The sequence below is a fragment of the Diadema setosum genome, chromosome 13 (assembly GCF_964275005.1).
Source record: "Diadema setosum chromosome 13, eeDiaSeto1, whole genome shotgun sequence".
Classification (NCBI taxonomy): domain Eukaryota; kingdom Metazoa; phylum Echinodermata; class Echinoidea; order Diadematoida; family Diadematidae; genus Diadema; species Diadema setosum.
The window spans coordinates 1,474,279-1,494,205 of NC_092697.1; the positions used below are offsets into that span (position 1 = coordinate 1,474,279).

Genomic DNA, 19,927 nt, shown 5'->3' on the forward strand with positions numbered 1-19,927 from the left:
ACACCGCTCCAGTTAGTTTACCACGATCCGTGTGTCTGTACAAAAAATCACTGAACGTACATATGTTACGTATTGTAGACCAACCAAATCGTGGTGGGTTTAGTTTTTTGTATTTGGACTGTAGTCTTTGGTGTGCCCTTTGGTGATTTTGAGACCGATGGAGAATAATGAAAAAAAATACTATAACACTGTTAGACCCTAGGGCCTAGGCTAGGGTATAACAAACAGTTTAGAGCTAGGCTTGGGCCTAGCGCTAGACAATACAATAACTAATTGTTAGAGAAGCACTCTGAGAGCACAGAACTCCACCAAGAATGCAGCTCATTTCCACCACTGATCTTGTTCTTCCATAGAGATAATCAGTGATTTCCATCCATGTGCTGAAAGCCGCCCAACGATTTCCCAATTTCCAAACAAGTTGCTGGCGATTCCTACCCGGACCCAACTCTATCGGAACTCATTTTTTCCGCGCACAGTAATGGTAACTACTTGGAATGGGCTTCCTAAAAACACCCTTGAAGCCACTTCATTGGAGGCCTTCAAGGGAGTCCTGCTTGGCATCTAGACTGAGGAACTGGATTTTTACTCGCACCATATATTTTTAATGCACCAACAAGCATGCACTGCAAATGAGCACCTAAGTTCAATTCCTTAGCACTACATTGTACATCCTGACTTTTATAGATCCTGCTGAGTATCTTCATAGAAGTAGAAGCCTTTGTTACGTTGTAAAACCTCAGCTGCACGGCGCACCTCGGCCTAGCAGAAACTAGAGTCTAGAGCACGCACTTTAGTGCGCGCATGCAAACCTCAAATACATGCAGCCTGAACTCCCAAGTTCATTGACCCTACCTGCCAAAATATCAAAAATCCTTCATAAATTCCCCCAAAATTCTCGAATCATTATCAAAAGTTTATCGTTTGTTATTTGTGTCATTCTCAACCTTTCCTGCAAGTTTCATCCCAGTCCATTAACCCATATCTGCCTGTGTAAACAAACAAGTGGCCCAGCACCGTTCGCGCACACACCCCGACAAACAATCCAAACAAACGCTCTTCATTAGCAAGCAATGAAAAAAACATAGACAAGTTATATATCATTTGAAAGAGGAAAAAAATCTCTTTTATATGATATATGCTGCCATTCAATGCATAGTACAGTCATAGTACTCGGCGGAAGTGAATGACGTCATCCCGTAATTCATACGTCATTTTATTCACTATGGAATATTCCATATGTGGCCCCTGTGGCGTTTGGACGAACTACGGAATATCCCGTAGATGACCCGATATGGGTTAACTACTTTTTGAGTTACCAACGGTAACGAAAACATAACCTCCTCCCTTGGCGGAGGTAATTAATAGTAGACATTTATAGAGTGCTTTTCCACAGGATACAAAGCGATATGAGATGTCATCCCTGGTCGCCATAGGAGATATGTCGATCATACAAAATACCAGGTAGCGACAGTACAAGTCCAGTGCACATATAGGGACATCAAAATAAATAAGTCTTCAAGTTTTGTTTGAAAAGGACATACTGTACGAGCTGAAATTTTCGCGGTGGTTTTATTTTCGCGAATTTCGCGAATCGCCTATGAACCGCGAAAATAACAACACGCGAAAATAACAACGTGCGAATAGATAAGTACAGTTAGACCTCACAACCGCGAAATTAACAACTCGTGAAAATGTCCTAGTAGCAATTCGCGAAAATATCTGTACACGAAAATTTCAGCTCGTACAGTAGTCTAGGTCCTAATCGTTACATCATAAATGTTGAATTAGGGCCTAACGTTTACTGTTAAAAAAAAAAAAAAGAAGGAAAAAAAAATGCATAACTCCCTCCTGCGACCAGACTGAACATGAACAGTAGACTCTAACGTTAGAACGTCTATAGAAGTTAGAACTGTGTGAAGGAGCTAGCACCCCGGGCCCGGGGTTAGCATTTCCCTAACTGTAGTCTGAAATACACACCTCATGTAGAGAATATGCTTTTTATGTCTATTTCTGATAACCAAACATATGGTTTGTTTGTTTGGGTGTCTTTCTCATCTGCCGGTTTTTAATTTCATTTTACAGTGTAAAGCAGTTTTTTTTTTTCCTAGTCTGATTGCAATCCACGTTTGTTTGCTTTGAGTCATGTGATACTTGCATCAGTTTTGTATTTTTGTGGTATTTTTCGTTTTTTTTATATTTGAACAAGTCTATTGATATAAATGTAATGTTTTAAGTAATAAGATTTTATTTTCTGGTGAATGCGAATGCAATATTTATTGTTGTCATATAGTACATTGAATTTCTGAAATGTTCATAACACCATCTCCATTAACAAGTGCAAGTAACCAGGATATAAAACTTGAGTACCCATGTTTGTTCATTACTGATTTTATCTCCAATCTTTTTCTTCTCAGATGCTTTTTTTTCAGTCTCGGGCAAACTTTTCTTTTTTCGTTTCGGTCAGTGCAATATTGCAATTCACAACAGAGCAATACTCGGACTCGTATGTTCTGTGTAATGTGATACACAAATTTTTTTTTAGTGTTTGAACAATCATTTTGATATATAAATTCAGTGTTAAAGTACAATGTATATACATTTAATGTTTAAGATGAGGCTCATCAGCATGATGTTTTTAATACTTTTTTCTTTGTTTGTTTATAATTGTTATCTTAATTAAGCAGGATATTTATTTCTCGTTTGATGTGTGACTGTGTATGCAAGAGTTGAACGGCTGCATGAGATGAGTATGGGTTTATCTGTATCTAGACATATGTGGATGTGATGTGCATGAGTACGTAGGTGTATGTGTGTTGATGCGTGTGTGTGCATGTGTGTGCGTATGAGTTAAGTAATATATTTTGTATAATAATTAGTATGAATTGGTTATTGTTTTGATATGATGCTGTATATGTTGTTCGATATTAATATGTTTTTTTCGATGTGATGCATTATAATTTAGCCTTCAAGCTACTTCTTTGCATTTTGTTTCAATAAACCATTATCAAATCAAATAAACATACATAATACACAGCCCTGTCAATCAAGCTGTCGCTGTGCACTAGTGTTGCCACAGCAGGGCGGTGTTTGGTCAGGCTAGCATATTCCTAACCCTAGGGCTAAAGTAGCCCGACCAGACGCTGTGTGAAGTGACACTTGTGTACTACAGCGACAGGGCTGTGTATTATAAGCTTTAAAAATAACCTTAAGAGTTAAAGGAAGCCAAGACTCAAGGAGAATTATGGATTGAGTAAAAGTATTTTAGACCGATGAATTTGCCTCTTGTCTTGTTCGGTAGAAATTAGATCGGTGGAGGAGCAGACTGACCTTACTGTTTTACAACAATATTTGGCCACCGAACAAGAGGCAGATTTATCGGCCTAGAATGTAGGCAGCAACATTTGGGTAGTAGAACATAGCAGTGAAAATTAGACAATGGGACAATTAATGCAAGAGTTATCAATTTTTTAAGTTTTGGCATTGTAATTTGATACTGGATAAAGAGACAACTACTTCAGTTTATGGCATCATGTGAAGACAACAATATACCGCTAGAGAAAAATTCAACATGCTTTCACTTTTGTAGCATAATGAAAGCAAAGGGGGGGGGGGACATTTGATGTATATTACCCTTAACATTGTCACTGTCAGTAACAAGTTAGAATGTGTAATTTTCATGAAAAAATGAATTTTTGTGCAATTCTCCTCATAAATTTCTTTATATTGTCCGTAAAGGCAGTATCACACTATCCGGGCAAGCCTTGTGTGCAAGTTGCGAAGAACAATTTTTGCTTCCTGGCTGGAGGTCCCCGCAGATGGCCCGCGCATGACAGTACTTGGCACAAATCTTGTCCGTAGTTACTCGGAGTTGCGCACGCAAGTCCTCTTTACCCGCATTCAGGTTTTGGCCCAGTGTTATCTTTCTGGGCAAGATACGCGGGCTTGATGCGTGTGGGGATTTTTGAGCGTGCAGGACAATTTTTTACAGGCAGACAAGGATTTGGGCGAGTTTTGCATGTGTCTTACCTGCTGGACCCGTGCCACTTTAAATACACGTTTGTACTTTTTACTTACTTTCATTGTTTGACCTGCGTGTCATGGGTGGCGAGTGAGGGCTGACAACTCGGTGAAGGAATTCCTGTGAACCAATTTGATATGGCAGATGTCCCACAGAATGGCGGAAAAGCATAGATCCACAGGCAACTTACGTACTTCAAGCGGGTCAACTGCCTGTGACTTGCGGTAGTTATGAGCCTCCTACTGGTGTTCTGCTTGAACCTCTGCGGGCAATTCCCGCGACTCCCCTGGAAAAGTTTTGGTCATGCTCAAAACTTGGCTGCAGGTAAATCGGACTTGCGTGCGCACCTCCGGACAACTGCGGGCGAGATACTGGCTATGTACTACAACATACTGGTACTGTCTCTGCTATTGGTAGCAAGGGGGTGGGGCAAAAAAAAAAAAAAAAGAGTAAAGAGGAGAAATCCTGGGGGAGCAAAAACAAAGAGGGAGAAAGGATGAATGAGAATTTATTCAAGCTATGAGTTATTAGTTAAGAAAGTATTAAGTGTCTTTAGATATCACTCTTTCATCTATAGTAGAAGTATTTTGTAATTAGACTTTTTAGGATTGAGTACACTGAAGATTTCATGTGTTCAGAATGTATTACTCTTGATCGTAATATTTGTTTTAATCTGTGCAGGAGCCCCCACTGTCTGGCAGTTCCTTCTTTGGAGTGAAGATCACAACACCATTGCAACATGTTTCATATCAGAGAGCAAGGCGGTAGGTGAGAGGTTGCTGGCCCACAATGCATCTGACAAAGGTGAGTGACCTCGTTGCCTTCTGTCCCCTCCAACAACCCCACAACAATTACACTTCAAAGTGTATCAACAAGGCTGGCGCCATGTTTTTTAAAGTGGGGGTTGGGGGAGCCAGCTATATTTTTGTGCCACTTCTAGGTTTTATCAGCTGACAATGAAGTAAAAATTCAGCTCCCAAAATTATCATCATGAAAGTCTTTGGAGCAAAATATGTCGTGTACATGCTTGGCATATATATGGCATTATGAACAAACATTTACAGAGCATCTGTGCATGCGGAGAATGCTTCACATTTTGATTTGTTACATAAAACTTGCTCTGCAGTCACTCCCTGTGTCACACAGAGTTTCCAAGAACTTGGAAAATTGTATGTTTATATAAGGCCAAGTAAAAAAAGAAACCAGTTTCTCGTCCTCGCGCGCATCGATTTTGGCCGCCGCATCAATTTTTTTACTATTTACTATTTTCAAAATGGCGCTGAAAATACTAAGAAATTCATAATTCTCGTCCCAGCCCGCTCCCCGTCCGCATCGATTTTCAGTTGCCGAATCGACTTTTTTGATATTTAATATTTTTTCGGCCGCCGAAAAAAAGAAATTGACAATAATATTCACCTACCAATGGTGATGTCTCATTTCTAATTACGCCTTGCGTCCTCTACTTAGCTGTACGATAGTACAGCTGTAGCTTCTGTAGTGCGTATGTAATAACGCATGCATTTCACACTGCTCCACAAAGCAGTCGAACTGTAGTTGGATGGGCGGGCCGCGGGCGGGCCTGGGCTGTGATGTACAGCGCACTCGGTACGTTGTGAACGCGATAGCGGCAACATTTTTGCGAACAATCGCTGATATTCCACGCGTATTTCGCGCAATGTTCGTATTTTTCCCCGTTTCTCATATTTTAAGCGGATGAATTGTACTGTACAATGCTTGTGAGGATTGTATGGAGTTTGTATACATTTTCCTGTCATTGTGACTATGTGCATGTGCGTGCAGTGTCGGAAGGTACGGTAATGCAGTGGCCGTGCCGCACCGTTTATTGGCAAAGTGTGCGTGTCTGTAGCTGTGTAGAGGCCCGTACACTCTGCTCTGTAACGTTGCATCCGACGGCGATGTATTGTTATATTTTGAAGATAAAATGAATGCGCTTTTCCAGCAAATGTAGAATTATTAAATGGGTGTATCTACAAAATAAATAAATTTTCCACGGATTCTGGTTTGTCTCGTATTTCTGCGGGATACTTTTCTTTACGATGTAAATTCACGGACACGGCCATGAGTCGTATCATCTGTAGTGTGGTATACAATCATTCATCATCCAAATGATGAGTGATTATCAAATGTCTTTTTACAACATGAAGAAACATCTTTAAATGTTTAATGCTATAATGCCATATCAGTATCATTTTGACATCCATCTGCAATTGTACAAGCCAGTTTCCAGTTGAATGTGCTACAATTGTACTGTGAAGAAATGCAGATACATACCAGCTGTGTGGACACAAAAAGTCACAAACACCAATGATAAATAAAGCAGTGTTTTGAATATCATGGAATTCATTTCAGTCGTACATTTGTTGAAAGACATGTTTTATACCTGTTTCAATTAATAGCACAATACATCAGAATTGCAAGTACACTGGTATCAGAAATGCCATTACAACACTAAATACCAGTCTTAAGATGGTCATTTTCCCTTGACATCTGTAGTGGAAAGAAAAAGCAAATGTATTTCTGCATCCATGAAGTTTCATTTCAAGTATGGTACATATAACTATTTTGTTTGAAAATGCACAGAGTGCAGGCAAGACATACACTTGGGACCTGGTCTCTCATAACACAGCTACCAGAGTGATATTTCATTTCATAAATTGGATATAGAAAATAGTAAAGCCCTCTCTCGTTACCTTTCTCAGAATTACCGGACGAGAAACACATATTACTTTCATTTTGACAATCCTCGAAAAAATAGTAAGATATCAAATAGTAAGGACCTCCCTCATCGCCTTGCTCAAAAAACCCGGACGAGAAACTACTTTCTTTTTTTACTTGGCCTAAAATGAATTAGGGCCTAAGGTTCATTGTTCCGAAATGTACAATTCTGTTGTTGTTTTAAAGAAAGAAAGAATAGAGAGAGAAAAATGGGGCACTATACAAATAATTTGCCCCAGATGCAATTCTGCATCTTACCCAGATTTTGTGCTCGGCCAGGTAAGATGAGTTTGGCGTCTTTTTAATTCCACAGAATTGGGACATCAACTACAGAAATATATGGCATGCAAAAATATTTGCATGATTTTATTTTTGTGCTAGTTTTTGGTTGCACGAAATGCATGAAAATTTCATCACTGCAAAAATTTCCACTTTTACAGTACCTCTGATGTACATAGTGTACATTAATTACTTGTGTTTTGCATACAGCTGTACATTCACTATAAGTATTTTAAGGGTACCACCTATCGGCAGGGTACCTGGTACCTTGATACTGGCACCCTGCGTATCATGGCTGTTTGTGTATAGAACGAAAATGTTCGTGTGGGATTAAGTGCCATTAGCTATAAAAACAATAAAAACAAAAAACAATGAAAATCAAACTCATAAACTAACAAACCAAACTAAACATGTGTCAATTACACATCCGCATGGTAACGATGTGTGACAGTGAAATTCATGTGTATTACCTATGGAGGGAGGGGGTGCTGATCGTGATGTACCCTTAAAAGCCGCGCAAAGAAAATGCGTGCACCAAAATTGTGTTATTTTACAATTGAGATTCAGAATCAACAGGACGATCAAGATATTCAAAACTGCAGTATTTATGCCATATTTGAGGGAAAAATTAGGCAAATTTGTTATATACCCCTGGAAGAAACAAGCTACAGATCCTTAAGGTGACGATAGGTGTTACCCTCAATCATACTTATTTTGTAGAATGTACAGCCTTTTGATATAAGAAATTAATTCATGGTTCTCTCCCTCCCTCTCTTTTACTGTCTTTACTCATGAAAGACAAAAGGGCTGTTGCCCGTTTCATGAACCACACAGGAGCCATGAGCATTCAAGCACAGGTAGCATTGGAAGAGAGCAGATCGAAACTGACAGGTCAGTACTATAATGTCATTATTTTCAGTATATTTATACCCGAACTTGAACAAAGTGTGTTTGGGGGTGTATATATACAAGAATCACTCTGGACACAATTTCAGACAAGATAAAGCATGACGGGAGAGAAGTGCTCCATCCAAGCGCCGACGGATCTGGGCCGGTTTCCGTTTTTGCCCAGACCCAGGCCCAGCCTAGCCGCACCAGACATGGACCCGAATGTGAAATGGCCACTTTGTGGCAGTGTTTTGTACGGTGGTAGGAACATTTCTGTCATTACGAATTTGAAGTCCTTAAATCATGCCATAGACATCCATCAAAATTGGTCATCAGGTCCATCCATATTTGCTTGTGCATGATGAGTTCTGTGCATTTTTACTGTCCGATCAAAGATCCTACACTACGTAGGATCTTTGGTACGTTTTTCCAGAACGGTTAGACCAGCAAACTGCTTTCTTTGCAACTGATTGACAAATTGCCCTACATCGACGTAAATAAGCACTGAATTGATCAGTGTTTTAGTAGTAGCCATGATAAAAAATCATGGGCGTACATACTCGAGCAGGATTCGAACCCACGACCTCCTGATCACCGGACAGGCGTCATCTCCACTAGACCACCGAGCCTTCGCCCGACAGCAAGTGTTGGTTCTAATCCTTATAGCATGCAGCGGGTACTGCTTTGTTATTCAAATTTATGAAGTTCTTCCGTCGAGATGTTTTCATTGCAACTGATTGACAAATTATTTTTGTCAATCAGTCAATTTATTTACGTCGATGTAGGGCAATTTGTCAATCAGTTGCAATGAAAACATCTCGACGGAAGAACTTCATAAATTTGAAAAACTGCTTTCTTGCATATACCACTGAACCTTCTCACTGTGCCTGCCATTGGTTGCAATAGGGAGACAAAAACAAGAAAGAAAAACCTGGGGGAGCAAAAATAAAAAAATGTATGTTAGTGTTTTAGATATCAACTCTCCCATCTATAGTAAGCTTTAGAAATAATTGTAGACTTTAGAGGATTGAATAGTGAACTGGAGATTTAATTTGTTCAGAATGCATTAATGCATTATTGTTGATCATTTATATATTGAATTTACAATTTTTTAGTTTCTTTATTTTATATATCTGTGCAGGAGCCTCTAACGTCTGTCAGTTCCTACTCAGGAATGGAGATCACAACACCATTGCGGCATGTTTCTTATCAGAGTGCAAGGCAGTGGGTGAGAGGTTGCTGGCCCACATTGCATCTGACAAAGGTGAGTCTGTGCCTTATATAAAGAGAAAAAACAAAACAAAAAAAGGGGGGGCCAAGTGTTTGGACCCTATGCACTGTAAAAGTGGATATTTTCGCGGGAAAAATTTTTCACGCTCGGCCGGTAGAGATGAATTTCACATGTTGTTAATTCTGCAGAATCAGGACATTATCTACTGGCGCGTATGACATGTAAAATATTGGCATGCTTTTAATTTTGCGCTTGCTTCTATTTGTGGAAAATGTGCAAAAAATATCCCCTTTTACAGTTTTTCTATGTATTAGCCCTGATGTTATGATGCTGGTGCACTGCTGAACGTATTGATACACTACAATTTTCTTTCATAAAGCACAAGAATTAGATTTCACCCATTTTGGAGGTAACCCAAAGTACAATGTTAATAATTCAGCACATTGGTGGATTTTGATTTGTTATGTGAGGGTTCTAAAAACTGCATCATATGTAAACATAATGAATGCATACAGTGCACTCCTGTTATAATGAAGCCATTATCATCGAAAACCAAAATTCAGGTCCCAAAATTTTTGTCAGCAAACTGTTGTATACATGGTAAACTCTCTTACAAACTGAAAAGAAAAAAACAACGTACCATGTAGCTCTCTTGCAGTTTCTTGCATAATTCAATAATTGAGTGAAACATCTCATTTAAAGGGAAGGTAAACCCCAAGAGCAATGTGGATTGAGTGAAAGCAGCAACATTAGTAGAACACATCAGTGAAAGTTTGAGAAAAATCGGACAATCGATGCAAAAGTTATGAATTTTTAAAGTTTTGGTGTTGGAACCGCTGGATGAGGAGACTACTAGAGGATATGACGTATGAGTGGACAAAAATACAAAGAAAATATAAAGGATATTCAACAAAAATTCACTTTTCTAGAATTATGAAAGAGCAGTGGACCAACCGCTTTCAGAAAGCAGGGGGAATAATTGCTACCCTTAACATATGTCAATATCAAGTTGATGGAATTTGTAATTTTCATGAAAAATGGATTTTTGTAGTATTTTCTTTATATTTTCTTGATATTGTAGTCCACTCATACGTCATAACCTCTAGTAGTCTCCTCATCCAGCGGTTCCAACACCAAAACTTTAAAAATTCATAACTTTTGCATCGATTGTCCGATTTTCTTCAAACTTTCACTGATGTGTTCTACTAATGTTGCTGCTTTCACTCAATCCACATTGTTCTTGGGGTTTATCTTCCCTTTAAGAGTAAGAATTAAAGTCTGACGTATTGTAAAAATCATTGGAAATATAAGACATTTTTGTAGCAATCTTGATTAGAGAAAGGGCAAATTTCAAATGCAATTATATTAAATAATCATTCTTGCATGAAAATTACATATATACGATATGGTTCAAATGGCCGCCAATGATATTTACAAGGTGAACTTACTTTGCAGAATATCCAGCATTTTCAGATTTGAAATTAATGATGCTTCTCTCTCTCTCTCTTGCTGTCTTCATTCATGATAGACAAAAAGGCTGTTGCCCATTTCCTGCATCATACGGGAGCCATGAGTGTTGAAGTACAGGCAGCAATGGAAGATGACAAGTCTCAACTCACAGGTCGGTACTATCGTATTCCCCTTTATTTATACCCCTACCAACACATAGTTTGTACTGGGGTATATAGTAATCACTCTGAAGTCCTGTGGCCAGGCAGTGGGTCTGTGCAAAATGTTTATGGATCAAACTACAGTAGCCTGACTAGTAACCGCTCACTTTGATACTTTATTGTGAATAACTTTACCAAATTATCTCCTTCCCGATCCAATCCTGTGAAATGTGGTTGGCGATATTGCTCTTTCTTATGTATGTCACCAACATCTGTTCACGAAGTCGAATAACGGAATAAACGCGCGACACGTTCGTCGTAGCATCCTGTACTAGCAGCCGCTCACCCCTGACTAGTAGCCGCTCACTAGATGGCGCGCGCACATTATGATGTATTAAGGCTCTGAGGGATGCTAAGATAGTCCCTTTCTGAATGATGATATGGGCATGCTTCCTAACACGTGTGCCAAGTCTTGAGATAAACATAAATTTTCGACCATTTACGGTGTGGTGGATATTCTAATTGTGTTCAATTTCCATATCTGAATGAAGAATCTATTATCACATTAATGTTTGTTTTGGTTTTTTTTAATGTGTAGGTATGTTGCATTTTGTGTCGTATTTATTATCATGTAAAGAGTTTGTTCGCAAAAACCGATAAGTCCATTTTTGAAGATTTTTTAAGTACAGTCTCTGTCATAAAGTACAAAATAATACCTTTTAAATGTTATGTTGATCACTACATATAAAGGTACATTTTTGAAGTTATGGTAAAAAGAAGCAAAAAAATTCTTATTATTCTCTTTATTTTTATTGACCTTTCATCGCAAATATCTCCATTTGGCAAATATGGACTTATCAGTTTTTGCACACAAACTCTTCATGTGGAAGACCAGCTTTGCTGATTCATAGTTGCGAAAATGGAATTATACAAGTTATGAAAGAGGCATTATTCACATGTATTGAACTGAATGATGCATGAGGGCTTTGAAAGATATTCAAAACGCATAACAGAATAGATCTAATGCAAATAAATTCATGTGCATGTGCACTGCGCTGTTTTATTGCAAATGCAATATCTTTTCTTTTTTTTTTTCCTCTCTGTTTGTTCCATTTTTCCTTTCTGTTTGTTCCATTTTTCCTTAGATCATTTCTAGATGTACAAACATGGCAAACATGGAACTTTACAAAGAAATCCATTAACTTTTTATACATAGTGTCAATGTTTCAAAACTTTTCCCAACAATTTCGTCATAAACATCATATATCACCCAATCATTAAAAGCGTATACACGGCATGCTTGGTATAGGTTTAGAATAAAGTCAAGAACTGGATTAAAATGTTTATAGTCTCGAGACTTTCCATAAAACATAAGGGTTATCGGTACATCATTGTACAAAATACTAAAACAGCTGAAACGTGATACTACTATTTGAATTTAACTTCTTACCAAGGTGTGATTGCCTGAATATCATGGAGGCAAACCACGCCCGTAACCAGTCTTTTTTTTTTCCTATGGAGAGGGTGGCGGAGGAATGTGTAAGTAAGAAAAGAAAACTGACTTTTCATGCATTTCATGCATTCGTTAGCGCCGACAATCTCGCTAAGCGGGAAGAGGAGGAGGAGGAGGGGAGATGGTTGTCACACATTGATATATCTCTTGTAGATCATTCACCCCAATTCCAATAGAATTAAGTATGAAAAAGGACTACATAATTATATAGTTCACCATAAAAGCTTTTAAATCTGTATATTGAAGGGAAAGTCCCACAGACGTTCTAGTGAATTCAGGGAATGTTGAACAAGAATGAAAACATATCAGATATGAACACTCCGAAAAATGTTATTAAAAAAATAGTATATCTACAAAATGCCATTTTATAAACAGGCAATACAACACCAATGCTGACATCTTTTTTAAAGATGTATACCTTCAAGACAGACTGGAATCTATTTACTTATATTAGTGATTTCTAAGGTAAATTATTCCATTAGATAGGGGCAATAAAAGCAAATGTTCATTCTCCGTAAAATGTGGTTCTTCTGTTTGGAATGACAAGTAATTCCTCACTTTTTGAACGAAAGTTCCTCTCTGGTGTGTAGATTTGAAGTAGCCCCCTCAGATAATGTGGAGCAAACATAAAAAAATATTCAAATGCTTATGAGAGCATCTTAAACTGAATCCGATTTTTCACTGGGAGCTAGTGTAAGCTTCCTAAAACTGGTGAAATTTGTTCATTTTTCTTAATTTTGTATATTGCTATTTTCTCCTGTCCTTGGTACAATAAATTGACCTCTGAAAGAAGAAAAAAAAATATCATATGGAGCGGTTAAGGTGGTGTAATACCCGGGATTTGTTTAAAAAAATATAAAAAAAATGTTGCAGCCAACCGCTCTTCAAAACCTTCCTTCTCATAAGGAGCAAGACAATTTGTTACCGCAACGTTTTCTGAACTACACTTTGTACTTCTGTAATAAAGTAGATAGTATCACTGCAGAACTTCAGTTGTTACGAAATAATTCAAACACCTGGCTGTATGAAGAGTCCACCCACTGTTACTCTTCATTTGAATACCTCAAGGCTCTGTCTGAGAGCGAAGTTGCGAAAGTTATCACTGCATCGTCATCAACAAAATACAGTCTTGATCCAATCCCAACATCGTTATTGAAGAAATGTCTTCCTTAATTGACTCCTGTCGAGATGTATCATTTATAAACGATTGATATTGGTTGTTTTCATTTGCAGTTTAAATGTGCCAATGTTTTGCCTGAACTCAAAGGCGCATCCAATGGGCCAGATGATTTGACAAATTGTAAGACCAATCGCCATATGTTTTTTTTTTCTCAAAATTATATTTTCTGTGAACTGTTTACTGCATTTTTTCAGCTGTTCTACAATTAAGAATAATGCACATAATATGTGCGTCGACATTATTAAACAAATAATATGTATGAGCGAGCGTAACATTGATATTGATGACTTTCGTGACGATTTAGGTCAGTCTCGAGTCTGTGTGTGTCCATCTTCCAGCATGAATGATCGTATTTACCACTTCAAGACTGTGGGCTTATCTTCGCTTCTGTACAAACATGCTCCCTCCATATCTAGAACAGTACAATGTAGACCAAATTCACCATGATTCAATGATAAAGTTAGTGAAGCTAAACGACAACTCGGACGATTTTAACTTAAAGCATTTTCATCACATGCAAAGGTTATAGATAGAGAGAATTTCAGAAGGTTTGAAAATAGAAATAGTCTATGTAATCTACGCAAAACTCAACACGGTTTTGAATATTCAGTTATTCGGAATATATTGTTGAAAATTTACAAACACACATTAACAAGATCATATTCACTGGTATGTTCTGTTAACCAAAAGGATGAAGGGACATGAGAACGACCGCTTTCAATTTAGCAGAAAGGGCATCGATACATGTATTTTGAGATTTCTGCGTCAACCTTATCTCTCAGTTCACTACATTCCAAATGCAGCCATGTGTAACAGAAATCGCAGGAAATCCATCCATCTTTGGCGGCTTCCTCTTTCCTGCATGCAGGACATACTTAACTAACATCATTTGATTCGATTCTTTCCTTTTTGTTCTTATTTTTTCCTTTTTCTTCAACGCTATTCTCCATTGTAGAGTCATTTTCCTTGTTTTCGTCTCTCTTCTTTTGCATTCCTTCTTCCAAACTCACATCTTTCTTCTTTTGCATTATTTCTTCCAACTTCGTTACTTCCTTCTGTTTCATTCCTTCTTTACGGTTCATTTCTTCTTTCCTATTCACGCTCAGATCTCTGTGTTCTTTCTTTCTATTTCCTGTACACATCCTCATCTCTTCTTTCTTCTTCTTTATGTCTTCTCTCTTCTTTCTTCTTTCTTCTTTCTCAATGTCTTTTTGCCTTCGTCTTTGTTTCCTTTGTTTCTCTCTCTCTTCCTTTCTTCTTTTCTTCGACTCTTCTTCCTCATTCTTTCTTTTCAGTCTTTCCTCCATGTGGGAAATGAAGTCATCTCCAGAAATCGCTTCTGAAAGCTGCAGCTTGCGCTTCCGACTACCTGGGACATGTACCACAGGAAACTCAATATAGTGTTCAAGAGAAGGGGAGATGTAGTGAGCGTTCAGAATCGGCGGCTTGCGTGGCGTGATTGTAGGCCTACATGTAGGGGTGATGGATCTCGAGTTCGAAGGTCCAGCCTCATCGTCACCTCTTCCCTCTTCTGATGCGGATGCTGGATGTGGCATGGGTGCTGGAGGTCGAATGGGTGCTGGAGGTCTTCCCATGGCATTGTGTCCTCCTCCGCCAACGTCTGGTTGTGGTGCGTCTTCATCGCCGAATGTGTATACAGCCGACGGCCTGAGCACACATGTATTGAACTGCCGCGTATACGGGAAAATCTTCGCTACTCTGAAGCCATTCACGGCGACAGACTGCTTACGAACTAGATCATTCCAGGCGTCTGCGAAGACCTGTGCGAAAGTACCTTTCGTCACATAATCTCCAGGATTCCGAAACCGGAAGTTTCGCTCAGCAGTGCACCATGATGCTTTCAGTGACCGAAAGACACTCAGATCACAAGGCTGCAGCACATGAGTGGCATTAGGAGGGAAGGGTACAAAATGATGCCATTGTCCCTACAGAATTTGGACACCTGAAGGCTCTGGTGGCCCTGAGACCATCTACCAGAAGGACTGGAAGTGGTATCTTCTTCTGAACCAAATAGGGGTGGAACAAGTTGGCAACGAAGCTAAAGAAGACTTTCTTATCCATCCACCCCTTCTTTGTCCAGCTGAAGAAAGATCCTTCTGGTCTTCCTTCTAGGGCAGTGGCGTCAGGACGACCCGGCAGAATGACTGGAGGAAGATAGTTTCCAGCCGCTGATGTAGTTACCAACACAGATACTTGGGATTTCTCTGAGTTCTTAAACACTTGTGCGTATTTTTCGCCTTTCTCAGCCAACACACGGTCTCCATACATCCTTCCAAGAGAAAACCCACTCTCATCGGCATTGAAGATCCTGTTTGGTTCATGTAGCACACTAAGTGCGTTGTTTTCGCTCAAGTAACTCTCTAAGTCATCAAACCATTTGTCAACGCGTTGTTGACTGACTATAGCCCGTTCTTTTCCTAGACTTTGTGGTGTGCGGTAGACGAGATCTGGGTGGCGAGTTTTGAAACTTCTCCACCACCGATCTCCAGGTCTGTTGTCAACGAACGGGTGTGCCCTACCGTTCTCATCTAGCCAATGCTTGATCACCTGAGAATGTGGAAACAAAGGAGTACGAACAGAAAAAAAATAATGTATTTTATTTGATATAGTCTAAGTGGAAGTTCGGTCAAGAATTTGCTTAATTCTAAATAAAAGAGGAAAAAACTACCTACAAAACAGTGCAAAAGTGATTTCACATAATTTCTATAAAAAAAAAATTTAAACCAGTTTTTATGAATATTCAAATGAGCGAATACTACCCTCTAGGGAAACTACCATCCAGCTAACTACCTTCTACGAATGATTACCCCCAGCTACCTACCCGCCAGTCAACTACCCCCCATCAAACTACCCTCAACGAAGTACACTTAATCAACTACCCCTAGTTAATTACCCTCCAACAAACTAGTCCCCCCCCCCCCTCCGAGTCACCTACCCCATAGACAATAGTTCGCCGGACAATAATAAACCTTATTTCATTTTTGTATTAACAAAGATTATGAATAATGAGTTGTAAGTAATTCATATATTGGTTGAGGGTCATTAACTGGGGGTATTTGGTTGGGGTATTTGACTGGGGTGATCATCCAAGTGTGTATTTAGCGGTGGGGGGGGGGGGGAGGGGTTTGGAAGTCTTTGAGCATGGTTATCCGGTTGGTAGTTGTTCGGGTGTTAGTTGGCGAGGGGGGGGGGGGATGCCAGTAAGACTACTTACATGTGCCCTTTGTGTCCATATTATTATCTACACATACAATAATAACTATCACCTCGTTGAGTACATAATAATGTTTACACGATGTAAGGTTTGATTATTTTCTTCGTTTGAACAGAAATTATATCACACTTTATTATGATACTATTATAGATATGGAATACTAAGAATTTCATTTTTTTTAACCTACATCTTGCAGATCTTGTTTTGTCTTCCCGAAGCCGATCCTAGCCATATCTTTCGCATAGTGAACAATTTCAGCTTCTTCAGCTTCTGTAAGTAATGGCTGCGGACCGTGCTTCGCGTCCAGCTCGTATCGACCATAGAATCTATCTCGTAGTGTTGTATTTGATATACCGTACACCTGTGACGCCACCCTAAATGACATCTCTCCAAATCTTACTCTGCGCAGGGCGGCCTGTAGGTTTTCCTTGGTCCAAGGCATTGTGTTCTGTTAAGATGTAGAAAAATAATTGATAAATTTGTTTTCATAATGGTATTTTCATGTCTTCCTTCACTCAAATTGATCGTTATATATATATATATATATATATATATATATTTTTTTTTTTTTTTTTAAGGAAGGTTTATTATCAATTTCTGTTAAATACTTTTAAATGTTGTTGTGGAAATTTATTCTCTGCCTCTAGGCCCATATTTTGCAAACAGGATAATTTCTTCTACGAAACTGACAGAGACAAAGCAGCGAGTCTGGTTTACCAAACACGTTATCCAGGTTGCATTGTACTAGTAGTTAGATGCTGCATGATGATGAAAGTAAAGGAGCATTCATGACTGGATGACAGACAACAAAATAATGACGGAAAACACAATCTTCATTTGAATAGACTTCATTTCTTTTATAATATTCACTGTTCTTGTAAACACATTTACATGAATAAATAAATATGTATACAATTATATGTAAAATTATGTATACATATATGCGCTATGTTATTTTGACAGCAATATAACATGAATTAAAATACAAATAAATAATTTTACAGACAGGAATCCAAAAATATATATTACATTACATAGAGTTCTATAAAACATTTCATACATCGCAAGTGCTGTATGATTGAAAATATTTAAAATTGTCAGATGTTGGTCTCTTTTTTTGTGTGTGTGAAACGAAGAATGCAAAATACATTTTCCAAAAAAAAAAAAATGTTTTACATTTTAAAATATTTTTTCAAACTTGTACTTTGTTATGTTATATAATATTCTGTATGCATTCATCGCCACTGTATCCTAATATCATATGTAGTTGAATCTTATAGCTATACTATATCTTACACTTTTCCATCACAATGGGCTTAGTTGAGAATGTGAGTGATTACGGAATTAAATGATCGTTATCAAACTCCACTTTCTTCAGCACTACCTCCTCTAGTATTGCACATTCTTTCGTCCCCGTATTGTCTGACAGTTCCCATAACATTTGAATGTAGATTTTGCTGAAATACAAGAAATACTCAATACTGGTGTGTTCGTTGAAGTAATATGTAATTAACGCTTTCTCTAATGCTCTCTGAAAAATGATCATCATTTCCAGCTCATGATTAGTTGCATGTTTAATTGATCTAACTGCATCAAGCAGTTTACTCCTTGTGGGCGAATTTTAGATCTGGCAGATATGGCACGCTAGAGGATATCGATAGGATGTGGGGGGGGGGGGGACGTGAGTTGGGGTTGGGTTTATGGGGGTTCATACCCTCAGGTGTGCCAAGGATCCCGCTCAGAGAGATGAGTGATGGGAAGAGGAAATTGGCAGAGCTGGGAAATGTTCTGTTGAATGTCAAATGGGTGAAATGAGAAAGAGAAATATATAGAGTAAGTTAGAATGTTACATGTATAATTTTCCCCTAAACAAAAAAAAAAAAAAAAAAAAATAGAACAAATATATCATATATGCCAGATATTTTTACCCAATATTAATTTTACAAACATTGATTGCATACTCTTAAATACCGCTACAATCTTCTGTACACTTATATATAATTTGAGTATCTGGAAGTTCATACCCTCGGGTGTGCTAAGGATCCCGCTCAGAGAGATTGGTGATGGGAAGAGGAAATCGGCAGAGCTGGGAAATGTTCTGTTGAATGTCAGGAGGGTGAAATGAGAAAGAGAAATATATAGAATAAGTGAGAATGTTACATGTATAATTTTCCCCTAAACAAAAACAAAAAAATAGAACAAATATATCATATATTCCAAATATTTCAAACCAATATTGACTGTAAAAACATCTATTGCATAATCATAAATACCGCTACAATCTTATGTACACGTATATATAATTTCAGTTTATGGGGGTTCATACCCTTAGGTGTGCCAAGGATCCCGCTCAGAGAGATGGTTGATGGGAAGAGGAAATCTGCAGAGCTGGGAAATGTTCTGTTGAATGTCAAAAGGGTGAAATGAGAAAGAGAAATATATAGAGTAAGTTATAATGTTACATGTATAATTTTCCCCTAAACAAAAAAATAAAAAATAAAAATAGAAGAAATATATCATATATGCCAAATATTTTTAACCAATATTAACTTTACAAACATCTATTGCATAATCTTAAATACCGCTACAATCTTATGTACACGTATATATAATTTCAGTTTATGGGGGTTCATACCCTTAGGTGTGCCAAGGATCCCACTCAGAGAGATGGTTGATGGGAAGAGGAAATCTGCAGAGCTGGGAAATGATCTGTTGAATGTCAAAAGGGTGAAATGAGAAAGAGAAATATATAGAGTAAGTTAGAATGTTACATGTATAATTTTCCCCGAAACAAAAAAAAAAAAAAAAATTTGAACAAATATATCATATATGCCAAATATTCTTAACCAATATTGACTTTACAAACATCTATTGCATAATCTTAAATATTGCTACAATCTTCTGTACACGTATATATAATTTCAGTTTATGGGGGTTCATACCCTCGGGTGTGCTAAGGATCCCGCTCAGAGAGATGGTTGATGGGAAGAGGAAATCGGCAGAGCTGGGAAATGTTCTGTTGAATGTCAAAAGGGTGAAATGAGAAAGAGAAATAGATAGAATAAGTTAGAATGTTACATTCAATTCAATTCAATTCAATTCAATTCGTTTATTCATCTCAATCATCATAAAAACAAATACATTGTGAGATCAACATAGCAAAAAGAAAAAGAAATATTGATGAGGAGAACGGGGACTACAAAAAGCGATAGCTTGAAAAGGCGTAAAGCCCCCAGA

The 19,927-nt window shown here is 38.1% G+C and overlaps 1 protein-coding gene across 1 annotated transcript in view; it reads left to right on the plus strand.

Moving 5' to 3' along the window:
- Positions 1-9,072: 9,072 nt before the first annotated feature.
- LOC140237050 (uncharacterized) overlaps positions 9,073-19,927 on the plus strand; it is an 87,682-nt gene continuing 76,827 nt past the window's right edge. The window contains exons 1-2 of the mRNA XM_072316991.1: positions 9,073-9,185; positions 10,681-10,773. Coding sequence (XP_072173092.1) covers positions 10,722-10,773 — 52 coding nt within the window. The 5' untranslated portion in view covers positions 9,073-9,185; positions 10,681-10,721. The remainder of the gene's footprint in view (positions 9,186-10,680; positions 10,774-19,927) is intronic.